A 21,940-nucleotide genomic window follows, 5' to 3' on the forward strand; every position below is an offset into this window, starting at 1 on the left:
GAGCAGGATTAACCAATTTTTCACATCATCATCCAGCATCATGGAGATCCAGTGTAGTGTCCCAACTCAAGACTGATTAGCTGAACACATTCCAGAGATGGAATCTAGGACCTTACTTGTATGGCTGCGTACCACAGTTCTTCTAAAACTCTTGTTTGGGGAACATCCTCCAAATATTGACATGCTTCAGGGAGCCTCCAGTTCTAACTACCACAAAGCAGCATTAGCTACCCATAGGATGACCGTGCCATTGTTGCAAAAAACATAACAGAAATGAGGTGCTAGCAAGTCAATAAAGAAGAAATAGAAATGTGATGACCTCATGGAACCCTGTGTCACTCTCATCTACGCTGCACCACAGTTTGGTGTATTTATCCACCTGGCCAGTCACAACTTCTGCTCGATGGTAGCCAGCTCCAATGGGAGCTACTAAAATCTAGGCTGACATTTCAGTGCAGTACTGAGGAAGTGCAAGTAAAAGATCCCATGCCACTATTCGAAAAACAGCAGGGGAGTTCTCCCTGCTGTCCTGGCTAATATTTATCCCTCAACCAACATCACAGATTATCTGGTCATTATCACATTGCTGTTTGTGGGACCTTGCTGTGCGCAAATTGGCTACCGCATTTCCATTACAACAGTAGCTACACTTCAAAAGTACTTCATTGGTTGTAAAGCGCTTTAGGACGTCCTGGGGTCATGAAAGGCGCCATATAAATGCGAGTCTTTTGGGTTTTTTTAATACTAGACACAACCACCCTGTCACCACTACAAACCAACTGCACCCAATTGGAATTGCAGAGAGAAAAATTCCTTGAAATGCTCTACCTTGCCGACCCTGAAAATCTGACATCCCAGACATACAACTTTTAAAGAAAGGAGCAGGACTGAAGCTAAGTTGTACTGCGGGGAGCAGAAGGAGCAGAGGTTTTAATTAGTCTTTTTGACTTGTACCTTCTTTAATTTGGATGCAACTACAATGTTTCAAAATGAGCGATGTTAAAATGTCAAATTAAATAAATGGATGTTTGCAGAAGTTGAATTACTATGACAAAAACATCTCAATAAGCACAAGATCATGAGGGGGTTAAAATATTCCATGAAAGGAATGACTGCGTCCCTTATTTGCTCTCAAACTATACACTCAAGGGGCAATTTTACAACTTCGAGCTCCCAGTGGAGAGCCTCACCTGCCAGGAGTGCACAATTAAAATTCATGGGTTCACTGTGCATGAGTTTTCACCCACATATGCAGCACACCCCCAAATTTCCTATATGCATTTCCAGGGTCCAACCTCCAGCAGGAAGCAAAGTCAGGAAATTACCCCTCTACACTCCAGGGCATGAAATGCCATCTGAAACTGGACTCTTGTGTCCTTATGTGGGAAGGTCAAGGTGGCCATTTTCTCCTTGACCACTCTATAATTAACCAGAGATAAAATAAAAATGAATATTCTTTTTGCAACAAGTTTCAATGAGAAATCCAGCAATAACTAAGGACATTTGTGACAATTATGGAAGGAGATGGGGGAGGGTAGGAAAGAGAGAGGCTGCAAGACATGTAGCCTAAGGACTCCTGTCACACAAGGGCTTTGAAAATGACAGTAAGTTCTCCACACACCAAGATCGCTCACATGCTGTATGTTGAGTGTCAGTTTGATTCAGATGGAAGGACTCTTACCTCAGTCGAAAGGACAGGGATTCAAGACCCACTCTAGGACTTGAGCAAGTGAAACTAGGCTAACAATCTAGTGCAGGACTGAGGGAAATAGCTTTGTTAGAAGTGCAGTTCCTCGAATGAGGTGTTAAACTGAAGCTCCATTTGTCTCTTTCCCAGTGGATGTTAAAGGATCCCATAGCACTTTTCTGAAGGGCAGAGAGATCTATCTCCTGGTGCTGTGGCCAACATTCCTCCCTCAACCACCACCAAAACAGATTAATTAGTCATTCATCTCACTGCCTTTTAAGAGAAATTGCTGAGCACAATATGACTGCTGCCCTTCCCTACATAACAGTGGCTATACTCCAAAAGCAATTCACTGTACCTGAAGCACTTTTGGACATTCTGAGAGATAAGGCACTATATAAAAAACTTAACACTCTTCTGATATTTCCAGATAAAATGCCCCCTTTGGTTACGGCAGAGGGAATCCTCGAGGTGCAAGTATTCTGTAGCTGAAGATTTAATTTGAGTAAATTCAGTTTAAAGTCTGGTCATACTCTGAAATTACACCAGCACAGGAGCTCCTTGCTCCAATCTTGCATTCCTGTCTGAATAAAATCAGTTGCGCAAAATCACTTTAGTATCAGACTTTGTGCTTGTCTGGCAATTCAATGGATACAATTATAATCTATCATATTTAAACAATGCACAGACAACTCAACAATCAGAGGCTCCCAGTTGTAAGGAGTAGTGAAATGAGAGGATTCTGAAGGTCATCAGAAAGACCTACAATAACCAAACACACGCGTATCATTGACGTCAGTGTGATGTTTGATAACACTATTCCCTCATGAGCTTGAGACACACAACCACATGCGTGCGCACACACAAATACACAAGACTCAAAGCCACAGCCACGTGCAATTGGAAGGTTTCACAAACATTTCTGGGAATGTGTGCGAAGAATTTGTGGAGTTTTACATATCCGCATAGGGAGACTGGAAGATACATTACATCAATTATCACAAACATTTTAGGGTGGTGCGAACAAAATAAACCACAGAACAATTAATACCACTGTTCTGGTTATAGTAGCAAGGCTATTGCACGTCTGCAAGAGTAAGGTTGTATCTGTATTTATGCACAATTATGCAAGCTTATAATTGTTGTGGGTAAGGTGCTTTCCATGCCACTGGTTCTTGTCCTTCCTAGCTAACTATTATCTGCCGTTACAATTCCTTGAAAGAAAATAAGCTTCCACCCTAAAGTGGTCTGTGCTATTTTGAATCGGATCAAACTTAAAAACTGCTTGATTTATTTCATTTGGATGAAAACATGTCAAGACCAGGGATATCCAGCCTTTGAGCTGGGGTTCAGATACACAATCAAAAACCAGTAAGTGGGTCACATATGATTGCACAGAAATTCGAGACCCTATGTAGAAAAATGAAGCCCTATACAAGTGAGACCACATTCACCATCAAGGTAAAGAAAGATCAGAATAAATTAATTTTTCATGTTTGTAAAGCAGATTTATCACCCAGGTCATATTTGCAGAAAAGTCCTATGGAGATAAATGGAAAATAATCTGTAACCATTTGTTAAGTTTGTCCATATCCTGGCATTTCTCAGCCACCTACACAACAACAGTCAACAGAGATAGGTGCTGCAGTGTTCAAAACACAAATGTAATTCTTTTTTCCTTCGAACAACATGAAGTAGTCCAGAACATGTTCAACCTCAACTTCCACCCCTCATTAGCGTGAACTCATTCTCCACTAATGTCAGTTGCATACTGGAGGCAGCCTTCAACCAGGAGTGAAACTGCTCAAAAATCACTTTATTGGGGTCAGTGGCATCGATGGCAGTGAGGAGAAAGTAACTGAGCAGATCAATATTAGTGACTGTTACTAATATTGTTTCCATCCCTTGTACATAATCAACAACCAGTCTTTCGAACAATGTAGAAAAGTGTGAAAGAAATTGCTTTCTATCCTACCTAGTCCTGGGTTATACAAAGTGGGAGGGGGAAAAAAGGAACACAATTTACTTTAAGCACTTCTGGGACTCCAGCAATATTATTACACCAAAGATGAACTTGAGTAACTTTATTCAGAGAAAGCAGAAAATAAGAGCATCACATGGCTGTGATGTTTTAATTATATTGAGCATTGTAGAATGTATACTGCTGCAGAGGTTATAGTATATGATGGAAAAAATCCTATGCTTAAGGCGAAGTGGGGAGATTGTAGTCAGGAAGTTACGAAATGGATAAAACTTTGCCAAAATTTGCCGATTTTGAGCAGAACCTGTTGGACTGGGAGCTACATGAAAACAGAACACACTGCCCCACAAGGTCAAAAGGGTATTGCTGTTTGTTTTGTGTGTATGTGTTTTAGTGTCAGAGCACTGAAGGGGGATGGGCAAAGGCTCGCTGAAAAGGAACTTGAATGTGTTTATTAATTTAAAACAGGCTAACCAATGGGGGAGCAGCAAGCAAAGCATAAACCATATAAGGGAAAATTACACAGGAGGTGCTGCAAGGGGCAGATAAAGTGCTGAAGGCATTAACTCCTCGTGCCCAGAGGGAGTAAAGGGAGGTGACAGAAAGTTGAAAGACACTGGGTGTAAACAAGCTGGATCAAACTGAACAATTAAACTAGCATTCCCTACAAAAGCAGTGCTTTCATATACTGTATGAATAAAACTCCAATGGTATTCGTTACAAGCAAATCCTGACTGGAAACGAAAGTTAGATTTGGTATTTTGTAGATATTTCATTTCTGGGATACTAAAACAACTTTTTCCTCAATAATATCTCAAATTATCCAAACTTGATATATTTATACCTCCATAACTAAATTTTAAAAACAGGTTTGTTGTGGAAAGCTGCCTTACATATACCAAGACAACCCCAACGATATACAAGAAGCAAAAGCAAAATATTGTGGGTGCTGGAAATCTAAAATAAAAACAGAAAATGCTATAAATACTCAGCAAGTCAGGCAGCATCTGTGGAGAAAGAAACAGAGTTAACATTTCGGGTCGATGACCACCTCTACTCAGTCCACAAGCGTGACGCTGTCACTTGCCATTTTAATTCCCTGTCCCACTCCCACCCTGACCTCTTACACTATTCCAATGAAGCTCAACGGAAGCTCGAGGAACAACACCTCATGTTTCAATTAGGCACTTTACAACCGTCCGGACTCAACACCGATTTCAATAACTTCAGATCATAACCGCTGCTCCCATTTTTTCGGACAGCAGGTGCTGGTAATGGTTCTGCCATTTACAGCTCCTCTAGACCCATCTTTTGTTTCTTTACTTGGCCCATTACCATCCTCCTTGCTTTGCACCATCATCCCTTTTATCATTTAATCACTCCTGCCCTCCAACCTATCAGAGGCCTTCCCTTTTGTTCGTTCCTCCTCCCCCTCCCTTTCCCTGGCTCTGTACTTGTTTAAAAACTGTTTAATCTTCAACTTCTTCCAGTTCTGACGGAAGGTCATCGACCTGAAACATTAACTCTTTCTTTCTTCACAGATGCTGCCTGACTTGCTGATATACAAGAAACACCCAGCCTTACATATACCAAGACAAGCCCAGCATTACACAGGAAGCCCCCAATATTTTTGAGTTCTAATCATTTAGTTTTCAAAATCTGCACGTTTTCTATCCTGTAACAGCCGTACAAGTGGTATAATACACATTTTAAAATTTGTGAATTACACAGAACTGATTTTCAGCCACAGCACTGCAAAGAAACATAACTAAATTCTGATTTAAAGATAAAGTGTGCTCCCCTCCACCAAAACATGTTTTTTTAAAACTTGCAACAGCTCCTTGCTGTTGCCTGCAGGCCTAAAATGGCACCCTCCATGGAGAAATGCTGAGGACACAAAATTAAGAGCATTAAGATTTTTTTTTGGCCCTCCCATGTTTTGCCCTTACCTCTCCTTTCCCAAAGACTATGTCACATGCGGTGGTGTGGTACCAGCAGCATTCCAGTACCTAACAATGCCCCACTCTTAGTGTCGTGAAGCTGGACAGAGAGTGTCATCAAGTTAACGAAATGTGAAAGCCATCACACCTGTGCTCGCATGAAATAGGAGAGTGAAAACACACACTTCACTTCCAACAGAAGTCAATGGTGTGACTTGTTTTTTAAAAAAACGTATCAAGACAGAGAGGGGTGAGGAAACCAGAAAGCAATCCATAAACATACCATGCACCTTCTCTTTTAAGAAATAACTTGCATGTATGGTTTGTACAGTTTTTTGGGCTTGAGGGAGGATTATTTTATTACCTACCTTGGGTTTAATCATCTTCACTCTTCAAATGAAGTTCAAACACCACGTACTAACAAACTTCTAATGTCCCAGAGATTTTTTTTTAAAAAAACCATCCCTGGACACTGTCCCTTCTGAAGGATGCAGTACCAACACTGCAAAAATCACAGCAAAAGTAACAAAAGATACAAAGTAATTCCATGCACTAGGTCAGAAGGGAGACAATAGAGAGTTGAACTTCATTTAAATAATCAGGGCGACCATTTACAAGGCATTTTTCTTCATTTGTTCAACCTCCACATAGAAACAAAACAAGTTAGTGCAGAAACTGGAGGAGGTCCCTGAGGATGGTCTTCAAGCCTGCACATAGCATGGCAACATTGAAGCTTTGACCGCAAGAGTTGTCAGGCTAAGGCAATACACTTGATGAAAACAATAAAGTCCTACCTTATCAGACAGTAATAGAAAATATATCCTCCACTACTCAATTTTCTTCAATATGTCTTGTTCCGTAATGAAACAAATAATTGCCCAGATACAAAAGAACTTTGTAAGACTTTAGAGCAAGCTAAAATACTGTCCACATTAACAAAGTGAAACTTCCTTTCCATATAACTATGAAACAGTGGATGAAACTCTAGCAGCTTGATTTTCTGATGCACTTGGAGTTCAGATACAAACAGCAACTGAATCCAGAGAACTTCACTGTTCATATGCCAGCCAAGGAAAGTTGGTTCATTACCCAAGCAGTACACCAACCCTTTATGCTCAAACAAGGTCCAGCAGTAAAGTAAGCATCTTCATTGAAACTTCAGCTCATAGGAAATCATGTGTTAAGGGTTGTAACACTAGCTTGTTCAGAACCAAACAAACTCGAGAAATAGCAGCTACACGGACCCAACGAGCTTTAAGGGTATCTAGAATCTATATTCTATTGTTGGCATGTCGTACCCTTGCTAGGTATAGTCATGCTTTGGCACTAATAGATTAACCTTTTTGGATTTGGATTGCAGGCTTTCAAGTTAACGACGTTGTCAAAGGCACCAGGGTTGCCATGATAACTTGATAGAAACCCAATTCCACAAGCCAGCCCCTAAAGAGCCACGCCTCAAGTTGCTATGCCAGATGTGACAATCCAAATCAGTATGTCTTGTGAGGTTGATACTGAAGGTCAGAAGGTCTGAGAACCAGTAAGGCATCACAAGGACACACAAGAACTATGGAGCATGGTTTGACCCCAATGAAGAATAGTTTGTCAGCACAGTGTACCAAATATTACTTAGCATTAGCAGTGGCAGTGTTGGGCCTCAATTTTACCATACCAACGTCATGGCCTGATGACATGGTTGGCGACACGACTTAGATTTAACAGAGGGTGAGGAGTAGGCCAGACGTGTGGGATTCCCGGCAGCTGAACTGAGGCAGGTGCTGCCAGCTCCCCAAGGTAAGTGGCTCTTTCAGCCTTCCTTGTGGGCCAGAAGGAGAAGTTCTCCCCCCCCCCCCCCCCCCACCACCCCCCCAGCCCCCTCAAGGAGGCCTTTGGCCTCCCTAGCCCCAATCTCTCCTCAGACTCTCCCTCCACCACCAGCCCTCTCAATCACAGGCCTCCTCCCCTCAGCTCTCCCGCCGGCTGGCTAGGCTGTCAATTTGGCCGGCTGCCAGGTAGGAGGCAGGCCTACAAGAAACAAATGAGGCTCTACAGTTAAGATCGGCAGGGTCGTTGCATCCCGGCCTTGGCAGGCTCTTCGGTTGATTTCAGCTTCACCCGCACCCTCCCCGTACATATCGGGCCTTGGACTCTTGCATAGAGAGCTGTGGGTTCAATCCCCAGTGTTTTGTTTCCAGTTAATGGGTGGCATTTCTTTTCTCCATATTACAAGAATTTGCTTGTTAAAAGCTTACGTCGAGTACTGGAGCTTCCAATTCTTGCTAACTTGGAAATCAAGAATTCTAGGGGGAAAAAAAGTTAGATAATATTTTAAATGTAAGATTTGCACTAAATTATGGGGGAAAAAAATCCCACTTAACATTTAAATTTTTACTAAGAATGAAGCAAAGCCTCAGATGGTGGGGATTGATTGATGGGCTTTGTGCATTTATTTGAACGTTCAAAGGGAATTTTGGGCTGGTTTTAACAGCCCTATAATTATTGAAGTTGGCATAACTACAATTCTAGCTTTGTCCCAGTTATTAATAGCCACCGGTGATGTAAGAAAACCAATGATGCAAAGAGTCTCAGGCGTTTTTACTGTAACTTTAAAAAACACACTATGCTAAGTGAAAGTGCTGTAGTTTGCAAATGACAGGGGGCAACTCTTCTCCTGGATAATGCACTTAAAACACTTCGATGAGATTAACCAAAATGCTCAGGTGACATACTTTTCCTTTCATAAAATGGAACAAACTACTTAAGCTAATCTCTCTCACCGGGAGCTATTTTAAAAAAAAATAAAGTACAAACAAAGAAAAACTTCCTTGCAAAACCAACTAGTCTGTTTGGAGAAAAGACAAATCACAAAACCTATAAATTACTGGGGAAAGACACTAAATAAGTCACTGCAGTAGAGAATCAAAAAAGGTGAAGTAGTTTAATTGTTCTCACGTTAAGAAAAAAATCATCCAATTATGAAAAAGAGTATCTATTTACATTGTAAATTGTGTTTTAGGAAATTTCACTCGAGTGAAATCTCTGTGGAAAATTACACAGTAAAACTACAGACTACTCGAGAGGTCAATGGTGACTACATTTGTTAGCCAAGGGTATTAAGGGATCTGGAGTCAAGGCGGGTAAATGGAGTTAGGGTACAGATCAGCCATGATCTCAATGAATGGTGGAACAGGCTCAAGGGGCTGAATGGCCTACTCCTGTTCCCATGTTTGCAGAATACAGTGAAGGAGAAGCAATGTTACAAGTTGGCTTTCTGAACAGCACATGGTTCCTAACACTTGGCAGAAGATTGTGTTTGTGTGGGAAGTATTGAAATGTACCAGATCTTGTACAGGATTGGGCTCTCAGTCAAGTACAAGCAATGGAGCTTAAAAGGAAAACTCCAGGATCCAAATAACTACTCTTAAATATACACAATTCATTGGATTAATTTTTTTTAAATGGAAAAACTGTTTCAATGTGGATATTTCCTACCTACTGAGAAACCAGGGAAATGGAATACGAATTGACAAGAGCTAACTCCATCTCTGTCACATCACTTCAGGTTATTGTTCCATTTGCCAGAGTGCCGAATAATTTTCAACATAGAAAGCTCATATTCAGTTCAATCTCCAGTTAAAAACCCAGGTTTATGTAATCTCCCAAGTAAAAATACCCTCCTATACTGTAATTTTTAGGTTCCTTACATACTTCGATCAGTAGCATTGATCGGAGACACATGGGCTGTCAATGCTCTCTACAAAGCAATAAACACTGTTCTTAGGAAGTGGAACACAATGTAGATAAAACGATAAAATAAAAATGAATTATAACCGGACCCAGAAAATAAAAAGGTACATATGTTATTTTGAATCTGGAGATTCACACATTAAAAATAACTTGCACTATAAATAATCTGAAGCTATCGTTCTCCCTTATACTCTGCTGCACTGGGGCAAGTTGACATTCCAGAGAAGTCAGTGCCAGTTCACACTTTCTTTCTAAATCTAGTACTCAATAGCTGAAACTAGTGCAACAGCAGCAAACACTTTTTCTGTAAGCAGAACAAAAGTACATCAATGTCATTGAGCAGAAACAAGCCGTAGGTAAAAGCACAAGCAAACACAAGAGCAGCTAGTCTCCTCAATTTTAACTGTTGGGATTGATGATCAGGAACCATCCAGGAACTGAGAAACTGCAACCAAACTCCAATTGTTAGAAAACCAAGAGTCTCTAAAGTGCCTAAAGACAGAGCACTGGCTTCCATTTCAAAATACACTCGCGCCATGACGGGAAAACCAGTTACCTTCAGGTGTCCCATGTGAAGTTATTCGTAAGAAAAATAGAAGAAGAAAAAAAAACACAGGAGTGCTGTTTCATAGTCCTAGAATTTCAATAAAATCTCCATTTATAAAATCAAGCTTTAGTCTGGTGATGGCTTAAGCTCTCTAAGGCTTTGAAAAATCATCCAAGAATTAGTCATTAAATTATTTGTAGAAGTCTCTTTGCAATAAAACTTCCTCTGCCTTTCTCCCGTTATCCCAGCTCACCAGATGTTGTTACCCCATCGACAGGCAGGAGTAGTCTGCTGGAACATCACCCAAGTGAGTCTGGACAGTGGCAAGGTGGTAGGTAGTCAGCTTGGGATTTGGTTGGGGGGGGGGGGGGGGGGGGAGGGGCAAAGAAGAGAAAAGAGGAAAGAGAAGAGACCATCACAGCCAAACTCAATCATGTTTTTATCAAACATGTCAGCCTTGCCTCAGCAGTAGCAATCTCACCGTGGATTCAAGTCCCACTCCAGGTACATGATCACAAAATCTAGGCCAACACTCCAGTGCAGTTCTGAGGGAGCGTTGCACTGTCGGAGGCACCGTCTTTCAGATGAGACATTAAAGCATGGCCCCATCTTCCATCTCATCACACTATTTGAAGGGGAGTTCTCCCAGTGTCCTAGCCAATATTTATCCTTCAACCAACATCACTAAAAAAAACAGGTTATCTGGTCATTGTCACATTGCTGTTTGTGGGGGCTTGCTGTGCACAAATTGGCTGCCTCGTTTCCTACATTACAACAGTGGCTACACTTCAAAAATACTTCATTGGATGTAAAGCACTTTGGGACGTCCTGAGATCATGAAAGGCGCTATAGAAATGCAAGTCTTTCTTTTTTTCTTCTCACCAAACATGTTCAGTGACTCCTGATGGAAGGGAATAACGATCAGGAACACTGGCTGATTTTTTCTCAAAGTACAACAGGCTGCTTACAATCCTCACAATCCTACACCGCTGAGATCAGCACCACTCCACATTGTGTACTTACCCATTCTGCCTGCTGACAGGAAGGACATACCAAGGGCTTTGACACATTCATTATTCATCAATACTTCAAATCATCTTATAATAAATAGCAAGCCTTGAAATAAATTTAAAATCGGTTGGAGATTTTTTTAAAAAATAACTCTCCCACAATGAGTCTGAGTTTATTCAACGAGTAGCTGAGCTCTCCAGAACAGAAAGACCCAAAGTGGTCTGTGCTAAATTAGCTGATCTGGGCTGATGGTTAGGGGCACTATAACTAGCCTCAGCTCATCCGAATTACGGGGGAGGGAAGAAAATAAACAAACAGTCATGGTTCCTATTTCTGATTGCTCTGTAGTGCTACTGCTGGAAATGCGAGTGTGAATGTCAGGCTTGGACAGGATCAGGCTATGCACCTCTGTGTCAAATAACCTATCGACACTCACCTTCAAGGCTCACAAATGAATAGTGGCCTCTTGGTTGAGGTACGGTTTTCCCTCATACCCTATTCTGTGCCCTTTTCCTCTCTTCTGCAATATTCAAGGGTTCTAGTATTAGCATGTTATTAAAAAATTCATTTTCAGGGTGTGGGTTTTATTTATTGGCCAGCCTAGTTGCCCAGAGAAGGTTGTGGTGGGCCTTCTTGAACCACTGCAGCCCTTCTGGTAGCGATTTTGATAAAACTGGGTGGTTTATTAAGCCACTTCGGTGAGAACCACGTTGGTATTGGACTGGAGCCACATATAAGCCAGACCAGGTAAAGACTATAGGTTTCCTTCCCTAAAGGACATCAGTGAACCAGCCGGATTTTTAGGACGATCTGACAACTTCATCGTCACTTTTACTTTTATATCCAGATTTTTTTTAAAACTGAATTGAAATTTTCAAACTGTGGCTAGTATCCTGATTTCATACAGATTTGAAATTTCCTGCAGGAGCACAGAGTCACTTCTTAGCACGTAGAATCATAGAAAGTTACGGCACAGAAGGAGGCCGAAAAAGAGCTATCCAGCGTAACCCCACTTTCCAGCACTTGGTCCATAGCCCTGTAGGTTACAGCACTTCAAGTGCACATCCAAGCACTTTTTAAATGAGCTGAGGGTTTCTGTCTCTACCACCCTTTCAAGCAGTGAGTTCCAGACCTCCACCACCCTCTGGGTAAAAAAAATTCTCCTCAGTTCCCCTCTAATTCTTCTACCAATTACTTTAAATCTATGCCCCCTGGTCACTGACCCTTCTCTGCCCCAAAAAGCTGTTGAGGCTGGGGGTCAACTGAAAATTCCAAAACGGAGATTGATAGATTTTTGTTAGGTAATGGTATTAAGGGATATGGAACCAAGGTGGGTACGTGTAGTTAAGATACAGGTCAAAATTGAACTGAATGGTGGAACAGGCTCGAGGGGTTGCAGGGACTATTCCTGTTCCTATGTTCTTAACAGGGCTTTTAGAAGTATGAAATCCTATTTTCTATCTTTGCTCCCCATATAAGTCTCACTGGGCCAAGTGCCTCTGGCAGCAACCTCCAACACCTCCACAAAAGTGACTATTTAACCAGTTGCCAGCTCAGTAACAACTCCCCTTCTAACTATTCCCCTCTCTACAGCAATGCAACAGAGATTGCAAACTCAGCCAGGTGGGTTGGGCCTGTATCCCTCCACTCCACACACTATGCATTGTGCCATTGTACTCTCTTTTTAAAAATAATCATCACATTTTGTTTTCGTTTAAAGACTATCCTCACAGGCAAGTACCCTCACTGGAACCATCCTTACCTTCCCAACAGCTCGAAATGAATGTAAACACAAAAATCCAAGACGTGCTTGAGTGCAAAATTCCACCCACCTTCACTCTTATAGTTACATCTGAACTCAACCAGATTTTGATCCTGTATTTCACTGACCATATCCTCTGTATAATACACGGCACTATATTTCCCAATACCAAACAGCTCAAATAAAATCACTTCTATTTCAATCAGGTTAGTTATTTTTGCCCATTCATTACTTCATAAATAATAAATGGACAAATACTCTACACTTTGTTGAATGCTATGCTTTGCGAGGAAGCAAGCACCTTGGAATTATCAAGTTCAATCACTCCAGCTACATTCAAATGAATTAGGACATCGGAGCTCTTCGTTCAGTTACTGCCGTATAACACAATCCAGCCAAGTATAAGTTTGTAATACATCCACAGACGTTTACATAAAACAAAACTTTACCTTGAAAGTGGAATGTACAATGTGCACATCCCTTCATTTTAAATGACATTTACATTTCTCAGCACGAGTGCATTGGGCTGTTGAATCCTCTTCCTTACCATGTAAAAAAAAATCAAGAAGTAGAAAATGCTGACTGTTCCACATCACAGAAGCAGCTGTCTCTGGACATTATGACCTTACTGGAGGGCCGTTGACAACAGATGCACGGTTTAACATCTTCAATGAATTTACTTAGTCTTACAAGTATGTTTGCATCATGTACTGGCTCTGTGTCAATTTCTGGCTCCATGTAGTTCACATTCTTTATAACATACTGTAGAACTTTCTGTCTTATGCGACATATATTCCACTAAAGGTCAATCCGTTATTCCTGCAGCTCTTTTTTCCCCCGGTTAGACGAAGAACTTGCCTCACTTGCGTATGTACGAAAAATGGGTCTCTTTACATATTACCCTCCAAAAACTCATGGGAAGACCCATGCCAAATGATAATATAAACACAGGAGACTGATCACTCTTCCCAAATTGGAACAAAGAAAAATTGTAACACAAGAGTGGCTTCTATCTCATACTTAAGGAGGCTGCCTTAAAATGTTGACAACTCAATCAACGTAGGCAAATAGACAAGAGGAGGGCAATATTTCATTTTGCAACTTCAAGCCCTTGGTAGGAGCATAAAATTAAGCTCTTAAGGGTCACAATTTCCCTCCCCAGCCAGCCTACATTCTTTTTATGACAAACCCACTTTGTTTTGCATCAAAGTTTGAACGTTCAATCATATTATTTTGGATCCAACAAGCCCAATGCATACGTTATCTTGCCCTAATGCCTTTTGACTAATCTAGGGAATTTCCCTACCAAAGAAAATTTAGACAGTCATGATGCAAGCTTACTGAACCTGTATGCCTGTACCTCCATGGAATCATATGAAAACATAGTTCGACCTAGGGATTGTGTTCGTGAAAGCATTCACCTTGTCTGGTAACGAGTCAGAAGTTTCTATCCCTCATAATCTCACTTCGTATCAAACAGCCAGTAAGTTGGACTTGTTAGCCCCTAACAATCTTATAGGTTTGGGACAAGTAGAAATCCAACTAGAGGACCAGGTAATTGGGTACTGTAGCGTAGTGGTTATGTTACTGGACTAATAATCCAGAGGCCTGGACTAATAATCCGGAGTCATGAATTCAAATCCCACCAAGGCAGCTGGGGAATTTAAATTCAATTAATTAAATAAAATCTGGAATTAAAACATTAGTATCAGTAATGGTGGCCATGAAACTACCAGATTGTCGTAAAAACCCATCTGGTTCACTAGTGTCCTTTAGGGAAGGAAACCTGCCGTCCTTACCCGGTCTGGCCTATATGTGACTCCAGACCCACAGCAATGTGGTTGATTCTTAATTGCCCTCTGAAATGGCCTAGCAAGCCACTCAGTTGTAAAACCTCGCTACAAAAAGTCATAATAAGAATAAAACCGGACGGACCACTAGGCATTGGACACGACAAAGGCAAACCAAGCCCAGTCGACCCTGCAAAGTCCTCCTCACTAACATCTGGGGATTTGTGCCAAAATTGGGAGAGCTGTCCCACAGACTAGTCAAACAACAGCCTGACATAGCCATACTCACAGAATCATACCTTTCAGCCAACGTCCCAGACTCCATCATCACCATCCCTGGATATGTCCTGTCCCACCGGCAGGACAGACCCACTAGAGGTGGCAGTACAGTGATATACAGTCAGGAGGGAGTGGCCCTGGGAGTCCTCAACATTGACTCTGGACCCCATGAAATCTCATAGCATTAGGTCAAACATGGACAAGGAAACCTCCTGCTGATTACCACCTACCGCCCTCCCTCAGCTGATGAATCAGTCCTCCTCCATGTTGACCACCACTTGGAGGAAGCACTGAGGGTAGCAAGGACACAAAACGTACTCTGGGTGGGGGACTTCAATGTCCATCACCAAGAGTGGCTCGGTAGCACCACTACTGACCGAATCCTGAAGGACATAACTGCAAGAATGGGCCTGCGGCAGGTGGTGAGCGAACCAACACGAGGGAAAAACTTACTTGACCTCGTCCTCACCAATCTACCCGTCGCAAATGCATCTGTCCATGACAGTATTGGTAGGAGTGACCACCGCACAGTCCTCATGGAGATTAAGTCCCGTCTTCGCACTGAGGACACTATCCAACGTGTTGTGTGGCACTACCACCGTGCTAAATGGGATAGATTCAGAACAGATCTAGCAGCTCAAAACTGGGCATTCATGAGGCACTGTGGGCCATCAGCAGCAGCAGAAGTGTATTCCAGCACAATCTGTAACCTCATGGCCCGGCATATTCCTCACTCTACCATTACCAACAAGCCAGGGGATCAACCCTAGTTCAATGAAGAGTGTAGAAGAGCATGCCAGGGGCAGCACCAGGCGTACCTAAAAACAAGGTGACAACCTGGTGAAGCTACAACTCAGGAATATATGCCTGCTAAACAGCGGAAGCAACATGCTATAGACAGAGCTAAGCGATTCCACAACCAACGGATCAGATCAAAGCTCTGCAGTCCTGCCACATCCAGTCGTGAATGGTGGTGGACAATTAAACAACTAATGGGAGGAGGAGGGTCTGTAAACATCCCCATCCTCAATGATGGCGGAGTCCAGCACGTGAGTGCAAAACACAAGGCCGACGAGTTTGCAACCATCTTCAGCCAGAAGTGCCGAGTGGACGATCCATCTCGGGCTCCTCCCGATATCCCTACCATCATAGAAGCCAGTCTTCAGCCAATTCGATTCACTCCACGTGATATCAAGAAACAGCTGAGTGCACTGGATACAGCAAAGGCTATGGGCCCCGACAACATCCTGGCTGAAGACTTGTGCTCCAGAACTAGCTGTGCCTCGAGGCAGGCTGTTCCAGTACAGCTACAACACTGGCATCCACCCGACAATGTGGAAAATTGCCCAGGTATGTCCTGTCCACAAAAAGCAGGACAAATCCAATCTGGCCAATTACCGCCCCATCAGTCTACACTCAATCAGCAAAGTGATGGAAGGTGTCGTTGACAATGCTATCAAGCGGCACTTACTCACCAATAACCTGCTCACTGATGCTCAGTTTGGGTTCCACCAGGACCACTCTGCTCCAGACCTCATTACAGCCTTGGTCCAAACATGGACAAAAGAGCTGAATTCCAGAGGTGAGGTGAGAGTGACTGCCCTTGATATCAAGGCAGCATTTGACCAAGTGTGGCACCAAGGAGCCCTAGTAAAATTGAAGTCAATGGGAATCAGGGGGAAATCTCTCTAGTGGCTGGAGTCATACCTAGCAAAAAGGAAGATGGTAGTGGTTGTTGGAGGCCAATCATCTCAGCCCCAGGGCATTGCTGCAGGGGTTCCTCAGGGCAGTGTCCTAGGCCCAACCATCTTCAGCTGCTTCATCAATGACCTTCCCTCCATCATAAGGTCAGAAATGGGGACGTTCGCTGATGTTGCACAGTGTTCAGTTCCATTCGCAACCCCTCAAATAATGAAGCAGTCCGAGCCCGCATGCAGCAAGACCTGGACAACATCCAGGCTTGGGCTCATAAGTAGCAAGTAACATTCGTGCCAGACACGACCATCTCCAACAAGAGGGAGTCTAACCACCTCCCCTTGACATTCAACGGCATTACCATCGCCGTATCCCCCACCAACAACATCCTGGGGGTCACCATTGACCAGAAACTTAACTGGACCAGCCACATAAATACTGTGGCTACAAGAGCAGATCAGAGGCTGGGTAATTTGCAGCGAGTGACTCACCTCCTGACTCCCCAAAGCCTTTCCACTATCTACAAGGCACAAGTTAGGAGTGTGATGGAATACTCTCCACTTGCCTGGATGAGTGCAGCTCCAACAACACTCAAGAAGCTCGACACCATCCAGGACAAAGCAGCCGCTTGATTGGCACCCCATCCACCACCCTAAACATTCACTCCCTTCACCATCGGCGCACTGTGGCTGCAGTGTGTACCATCCACAGGATGCACTGCAGTTACTCGCCAAGGCTTCTTCGACAGCACCTCCCAAACCCGCGACCTCTACCACCTAGAAGGACAAGAGCAGCAGGTACATGGGAACAAGACCTGCACGTTCCCCTCCAAGTCACACACCATCCCGACTTGGAAATATATCGCCGTTCCTTCATCGTCGCTGGGTCAAAATCCTGGAACTCCCTTCCTAACAGCACTGTGGGAGAACCTTCACCACACGGACTGCAGCGGTTCAAAAAGGCGGATCACCACCACCTTCTCAAGGGCAATTAGGAATGGGCAATAAATGCCGGCCTCGCCAGCGACGCCCACATCCCATGAACGAATAAAAAAAAAGATAAGGTAACTGTGCAAGCACCTACCATTTAACGAAAGCCTCTGACTTTCCCCATTTAACACTATCCTAAAACTGGGCCATAACCCGGACTAGACATGAGAGAGGACAGAGGGTCCGGTAACAATACTAATTATCTGCATATATACAAATCTTTTTTTAACCCTTGAATCTTGTGTCTAGGTTACAAGGGTCTGGCCTTAAGGCAACTGCTATGGATTCTTAGACTCTTACAAATAGTAATGGAGAAGGCAAGGATGCTTGCCTTGTACCCTTAGCCAACTCAAAACAAAAAGGGAGATAATACAATATGTAGCTGTAATTAAAGCTAGCTGGTACAGAACTCATCCTACTGATGAAATTAGGGCCAAAACCAAATTTCTCTAAGCTATAGAACAAATGCAGCACAGAAACAGGCTCCACAAGAGCTTCCTCGCACTCCTCTTCATTAAACCCCATCAATGAATATCCTTCTATTCATTTCTCCCTCATATGCTTATCTAGCTTCCCCTTAAATGCATCTATGCTATTCGTCTCAATTACTCCTTGTGGTAGCAAGTTTCACATTCTCACCACTCTTTGGGTAAAATAAAGAAGTTTCTCCTGAATTCCCTATTGGATTAATTGGTGACTCTCTTATATTTATGGCCCCTAGTTCTGGTCTCCCCCACAAGTGAAAACATCTTCTCTATGTCTATCAAATCCCTTCATAATTTTAAAGACCTCTATTAGGTCACCCCTCAGCCTTCTCTTTTCTCGAAGAGCCCCAGCCTGTTCAACCTTTCCTGATAAGTATATCGTCTTATCCTCTCATTTCTGGCATTATCCTCGTGAATCTTTTTTGCACCTTCTCTAGTGTCTCTATGTCCTTTTTATGGAAACCAGAACTTTTCACAGCACTCCAAGTGTGGTCTAACAAAAGGTCCGATACAAGTTTAACATAACTTCGCTGCTTTTCAATTCTATCCCTCTAGAAATGAACCCCAGTGTTTTGTATGCTTTTTTTTAAAAATGACCTTATCAACCTGCGTCGCTACTTTTAGTGATGTGTATCTGTACCACTAGATCCCTTTGATCCTCTACCCCATTTAGACTCATTTTCCAAGGAGTATGTGGCCTGCTTAATCTTCCTACCAAAATGTAACACCTCACATTTATCTATATTGAAATTCATTTTCCAATTACATGCCCATTGTATAATTTTATTAACGTCTTCTTGTATTTTGTCGCAGTCCTCCTCAGTATTAACTATACCCCCCCAATTCGGTGTCGTCCACAAATTTTGAAATTGTACTCTGATTCCCGAATCCAAATTGTTTATGTAAATTGTGAACAACAGTGGTCCCTGCACTGATCCCTGTGTAACACCACTTCCTACCCTCTGCCAGTCTGAGTAGCTACCCTTTCCGTTATATGTTCTGCAGCCAGCTTGATATCCATTCTGCTACTTATCCCCCTGACTCCACATGCTCTGACCTCAGTCACGAGTCTACTATGAGTCATGAGGCTTTATTGAAGGCCTTTTGAAAATCCAAACTTATTACATCTACTACATTACCCTTGTCTACTGTTTGTTACCTCCACTCTACCCTGCTGAACACCTTCTCAGCATCCAATCAGAAGGCCATGGTATGGCACTTACTATGCAAATAGTCAGAAAATGTGTGCAAGTTACCTCGGAGTAAAGGCCTTTTACAAATCCTACCTGATCGCTATCTATAATATGTGGAACCACTGCTTCCATACGGAATGTTCGCACCGTCGGCAGTACTTTGCGGTCTATATGTAATAGAAAGATAAGCCTGTAGCTACAGTGGTGGATGGGGTTCTTCCCTTTATTTGCCAGCACTGAAATAAGAGCAGTACCGAGTTTGGAATCCTGGGATATCTGTTCAAAGACTTTCAGTAATGCTGGCTCCAACTTGGGCAGGAAATTTTTGTACTCACCCAAGCCGAATGACATATCCCTTTGCATGTCCCCTACTGCCATTTACACCTCAGCTAGCTCTTCTAAAAAAAATCACATCAAACTGGTCTAACTCTGGAATCTAAGGCTTGCAAAAAAGTGCTCATACTCACAGACTGCTGCCTGAGATTCTGACTGGTACAGAAGACTATACACTTCACAAACCTCCTGGTTAATTTTAATGGGGTCTCTCTGCAACTCCCTGTTCTATTCCTGATCACGATTGCTGCAGCTGCTTCATGCTGTTTTAGCCGTCTTAAAAAAGCCGTCTTACAAACTTGTGTCTGCCGTCTTCCCATTTTTCTTGCATTCTGTATTCCATTATCTCCTTCTTTTATTTCAAATTAATTTGCCTTATTCTAGCTATTTATTTTAAAACTTAAAAATCACATCATTAACCTGATTTTCCTAGTCTGTCCGGTGTCGTTGTTCATTTTAGAAGAGACCCCCCCCCCACCCCCCGGCCTGGAATTGGAAAAATTGATCTCTGATGGCCTGGAAAAAGAAGCGCCTTCAAAGCTAGTTTTCGTCCAACCAGTTAGAAATCTAACATTGATATGGTCATATCATACATATCTGACCAGATTAGCCTTTGCTGTTTCTACACATCAAACCAGGGTGGTACAGAAGTTATCTTGTTCACTGAACCAGTAAGCCCAACTGTGCGGATATAGATAATCCTTACTGCATCACAGACTGGTTTCAGACACATAGTAAGGAACATGACAGAAGAATAGCCTCTATATGTATCAGAAAAATGCTTGCTTAAATGAACCAAAATATATAGTTGAATCCACTGATAACGAACTCTGTCATGTACCTGTTGCTTTAAACAAACAAACATGTACAGAACATAAAACCTCCAACTTAGTAAGGAACCAAAATACAACTTGGTTCCCAATGCTCTATCATGGAGTCGAAGAACAGGGGTTTGTAAACACAATTTTGGTGCAGTAGGCTCCCCATCTCAGGGAGGCTTCAGCCACTCTTGCTGTCACATTTACTGTCCATCTGCCGGGGAACAGCACGTGGGACCCAGGGAGAACTAGAGATGGAGACATAAATTGCCAGTCTCTCATTCGAGACAAGATAGATACAACTCTGAGTGTGTTTAAGGCTCCTACCTGATAGTACCAGTGGGTGAGGGGATCGGGCTGACCAGTTCGATGTTTGGATCAGGAATGTTAATTTTGAGTGGTGAGATCTGTGGGCGGAGGGGACAGATGGGGGACGGTGGCTGCTCCTCCTTCACCTCCTGTTTACTGTAAAGTGATGTAAATGTAATCTTTATCACAGTGCTGGGAAAACGGAACATACACCTGAAAGGGAAAAGGGGAAAAAAAAAAGTCAGCAAGAGATTGTGAAAAAGAACAAATCACATAAGCAATCCAGATATGATGTTCATGCAGCTAGATAGGTTAAACTAATAAGCCTAAAATTTCTCTCTACAAAGCAATCCGTTGACTACTAAGATGCAATAGGTAAGTTTTCAAACCGTGGCTACAAAATTCCTGGCACCCGTCAAAATCGAGTACGCAGGCATTTTCCTCTTCAGTATTAGTCACGGTTGCTCAAGCAGCAAAACAGCTGCATTTTCAGCTTTCCAGGCTACCCTAGCACATGTCAATTAAACACTCCATACGTACACAATTCATTCTTTTGCACTTTCACCACACTTTCACAATTCCGCTGACATGTCCTACCCAAAACTTTAGTCTCTCTACCTCCCTTCCCCTCCTACTGTGACTAATCCGCTACATATTTCTGGCATTTTCTATTTTTATTTCAGATTTCCAGCATTTGCCATTTTTATTTTTAAGTTTATATAACTCGTGTTAAGCAGGACCACTGAAAAGTCAGTGAAGTGGGAACCAACGGGTCAGAGATTGCTAGCAGCAAATGTTCAGTAGTGGATTTCTATGGCAAGGAATTTGAAGTACAATAGGAATAATTGATAGTGTTGTGATACCAGTCAGGTTCTGTGTGAGTTAGCGTAGCTTATCACCAGCACCAAATTGCCAATGTTTACAGCATTCATTAATCTGGTTATTGGCCACTAGGCACTCAGCTATTTCAGAAAGTAATCCAGGCAACAGCAAAATGGATGGGCTCAATCTTAGTGATGAAAGAAGTCCATGAGCTCTTTATACTTATTGTTGGAGGTAAGGCTGGAGGGGGCAGGGGAGAGGAGTTTAAGGAAACAGTTGTAAGTGGGGAAAAGAAGCTGCGGGATGTGGGTGGCGAGAGATACAAAGGAAGCGGTGGGTGATGGCATTGACTTGTGATCAAGCGTGCAGGTACATGTTGTTTTTAAGCCAGGCACGTCAACTTCATTTTCTGATTGCCAGGCCTAGGCAAAGTCCAAATAGGTGAGGTCAGTAAGTGACCAACAGCTTGGCTGACCTATAAGTCATGTCTCTAGGACCCTCTGAAGGCACCTCATGTACTTTACAGCACTTCCATTGAAGTCAGAGCTGCTGTTG

The 21,940-nt window shown here is 42.7% G+C and overlaps 1 protein-coding gene across 6 annotated transcripts in view; it reads right to left on the reverse strand.

Annotated features, from left to right (window-relative positions):
- The window catches only part of foxk1 (forkhead box K1), a 114,743-nt gene that overhangs the window by 42,097 nt on the left and 50,706 nt on the right, over window positions 1–21,940 (reverse strand). For all 6 annotated transcript variants that reach the window (XR_010966814.1, XR_010966813.1, XR_010966812.1 and 3 more), the window contains exon 2: window positions 20,582–20,776. Coding sequence is in view for 2 of the 6 variants with exons in the window: in XM_068002896.1 (XP_067858997.1) it covers window positions 20,582–20,776 (195 nt within the window). In the remaining 4 variants the exon portion in view is untranslated. The remainder of the gene's footprint in view (window positions 1–20,581; window positions 20,777–21,940) is intronic.

This window comes from Heptranchias perlo, chromosome 22 (genome assembly GCF_035084215.1).
Source record: "Heptranchias perlo isolate sHepPer1 chromosome 22, sHepPer1.hap1, whole genome shotgun sequence".
Taxonomy (NCBI): Eukaryota; Metazoa; Chordata; class Chondrichthyes; order Hexanchiformes; family Hexanchidae; genus Heptranchias; species Heptranchias perlo.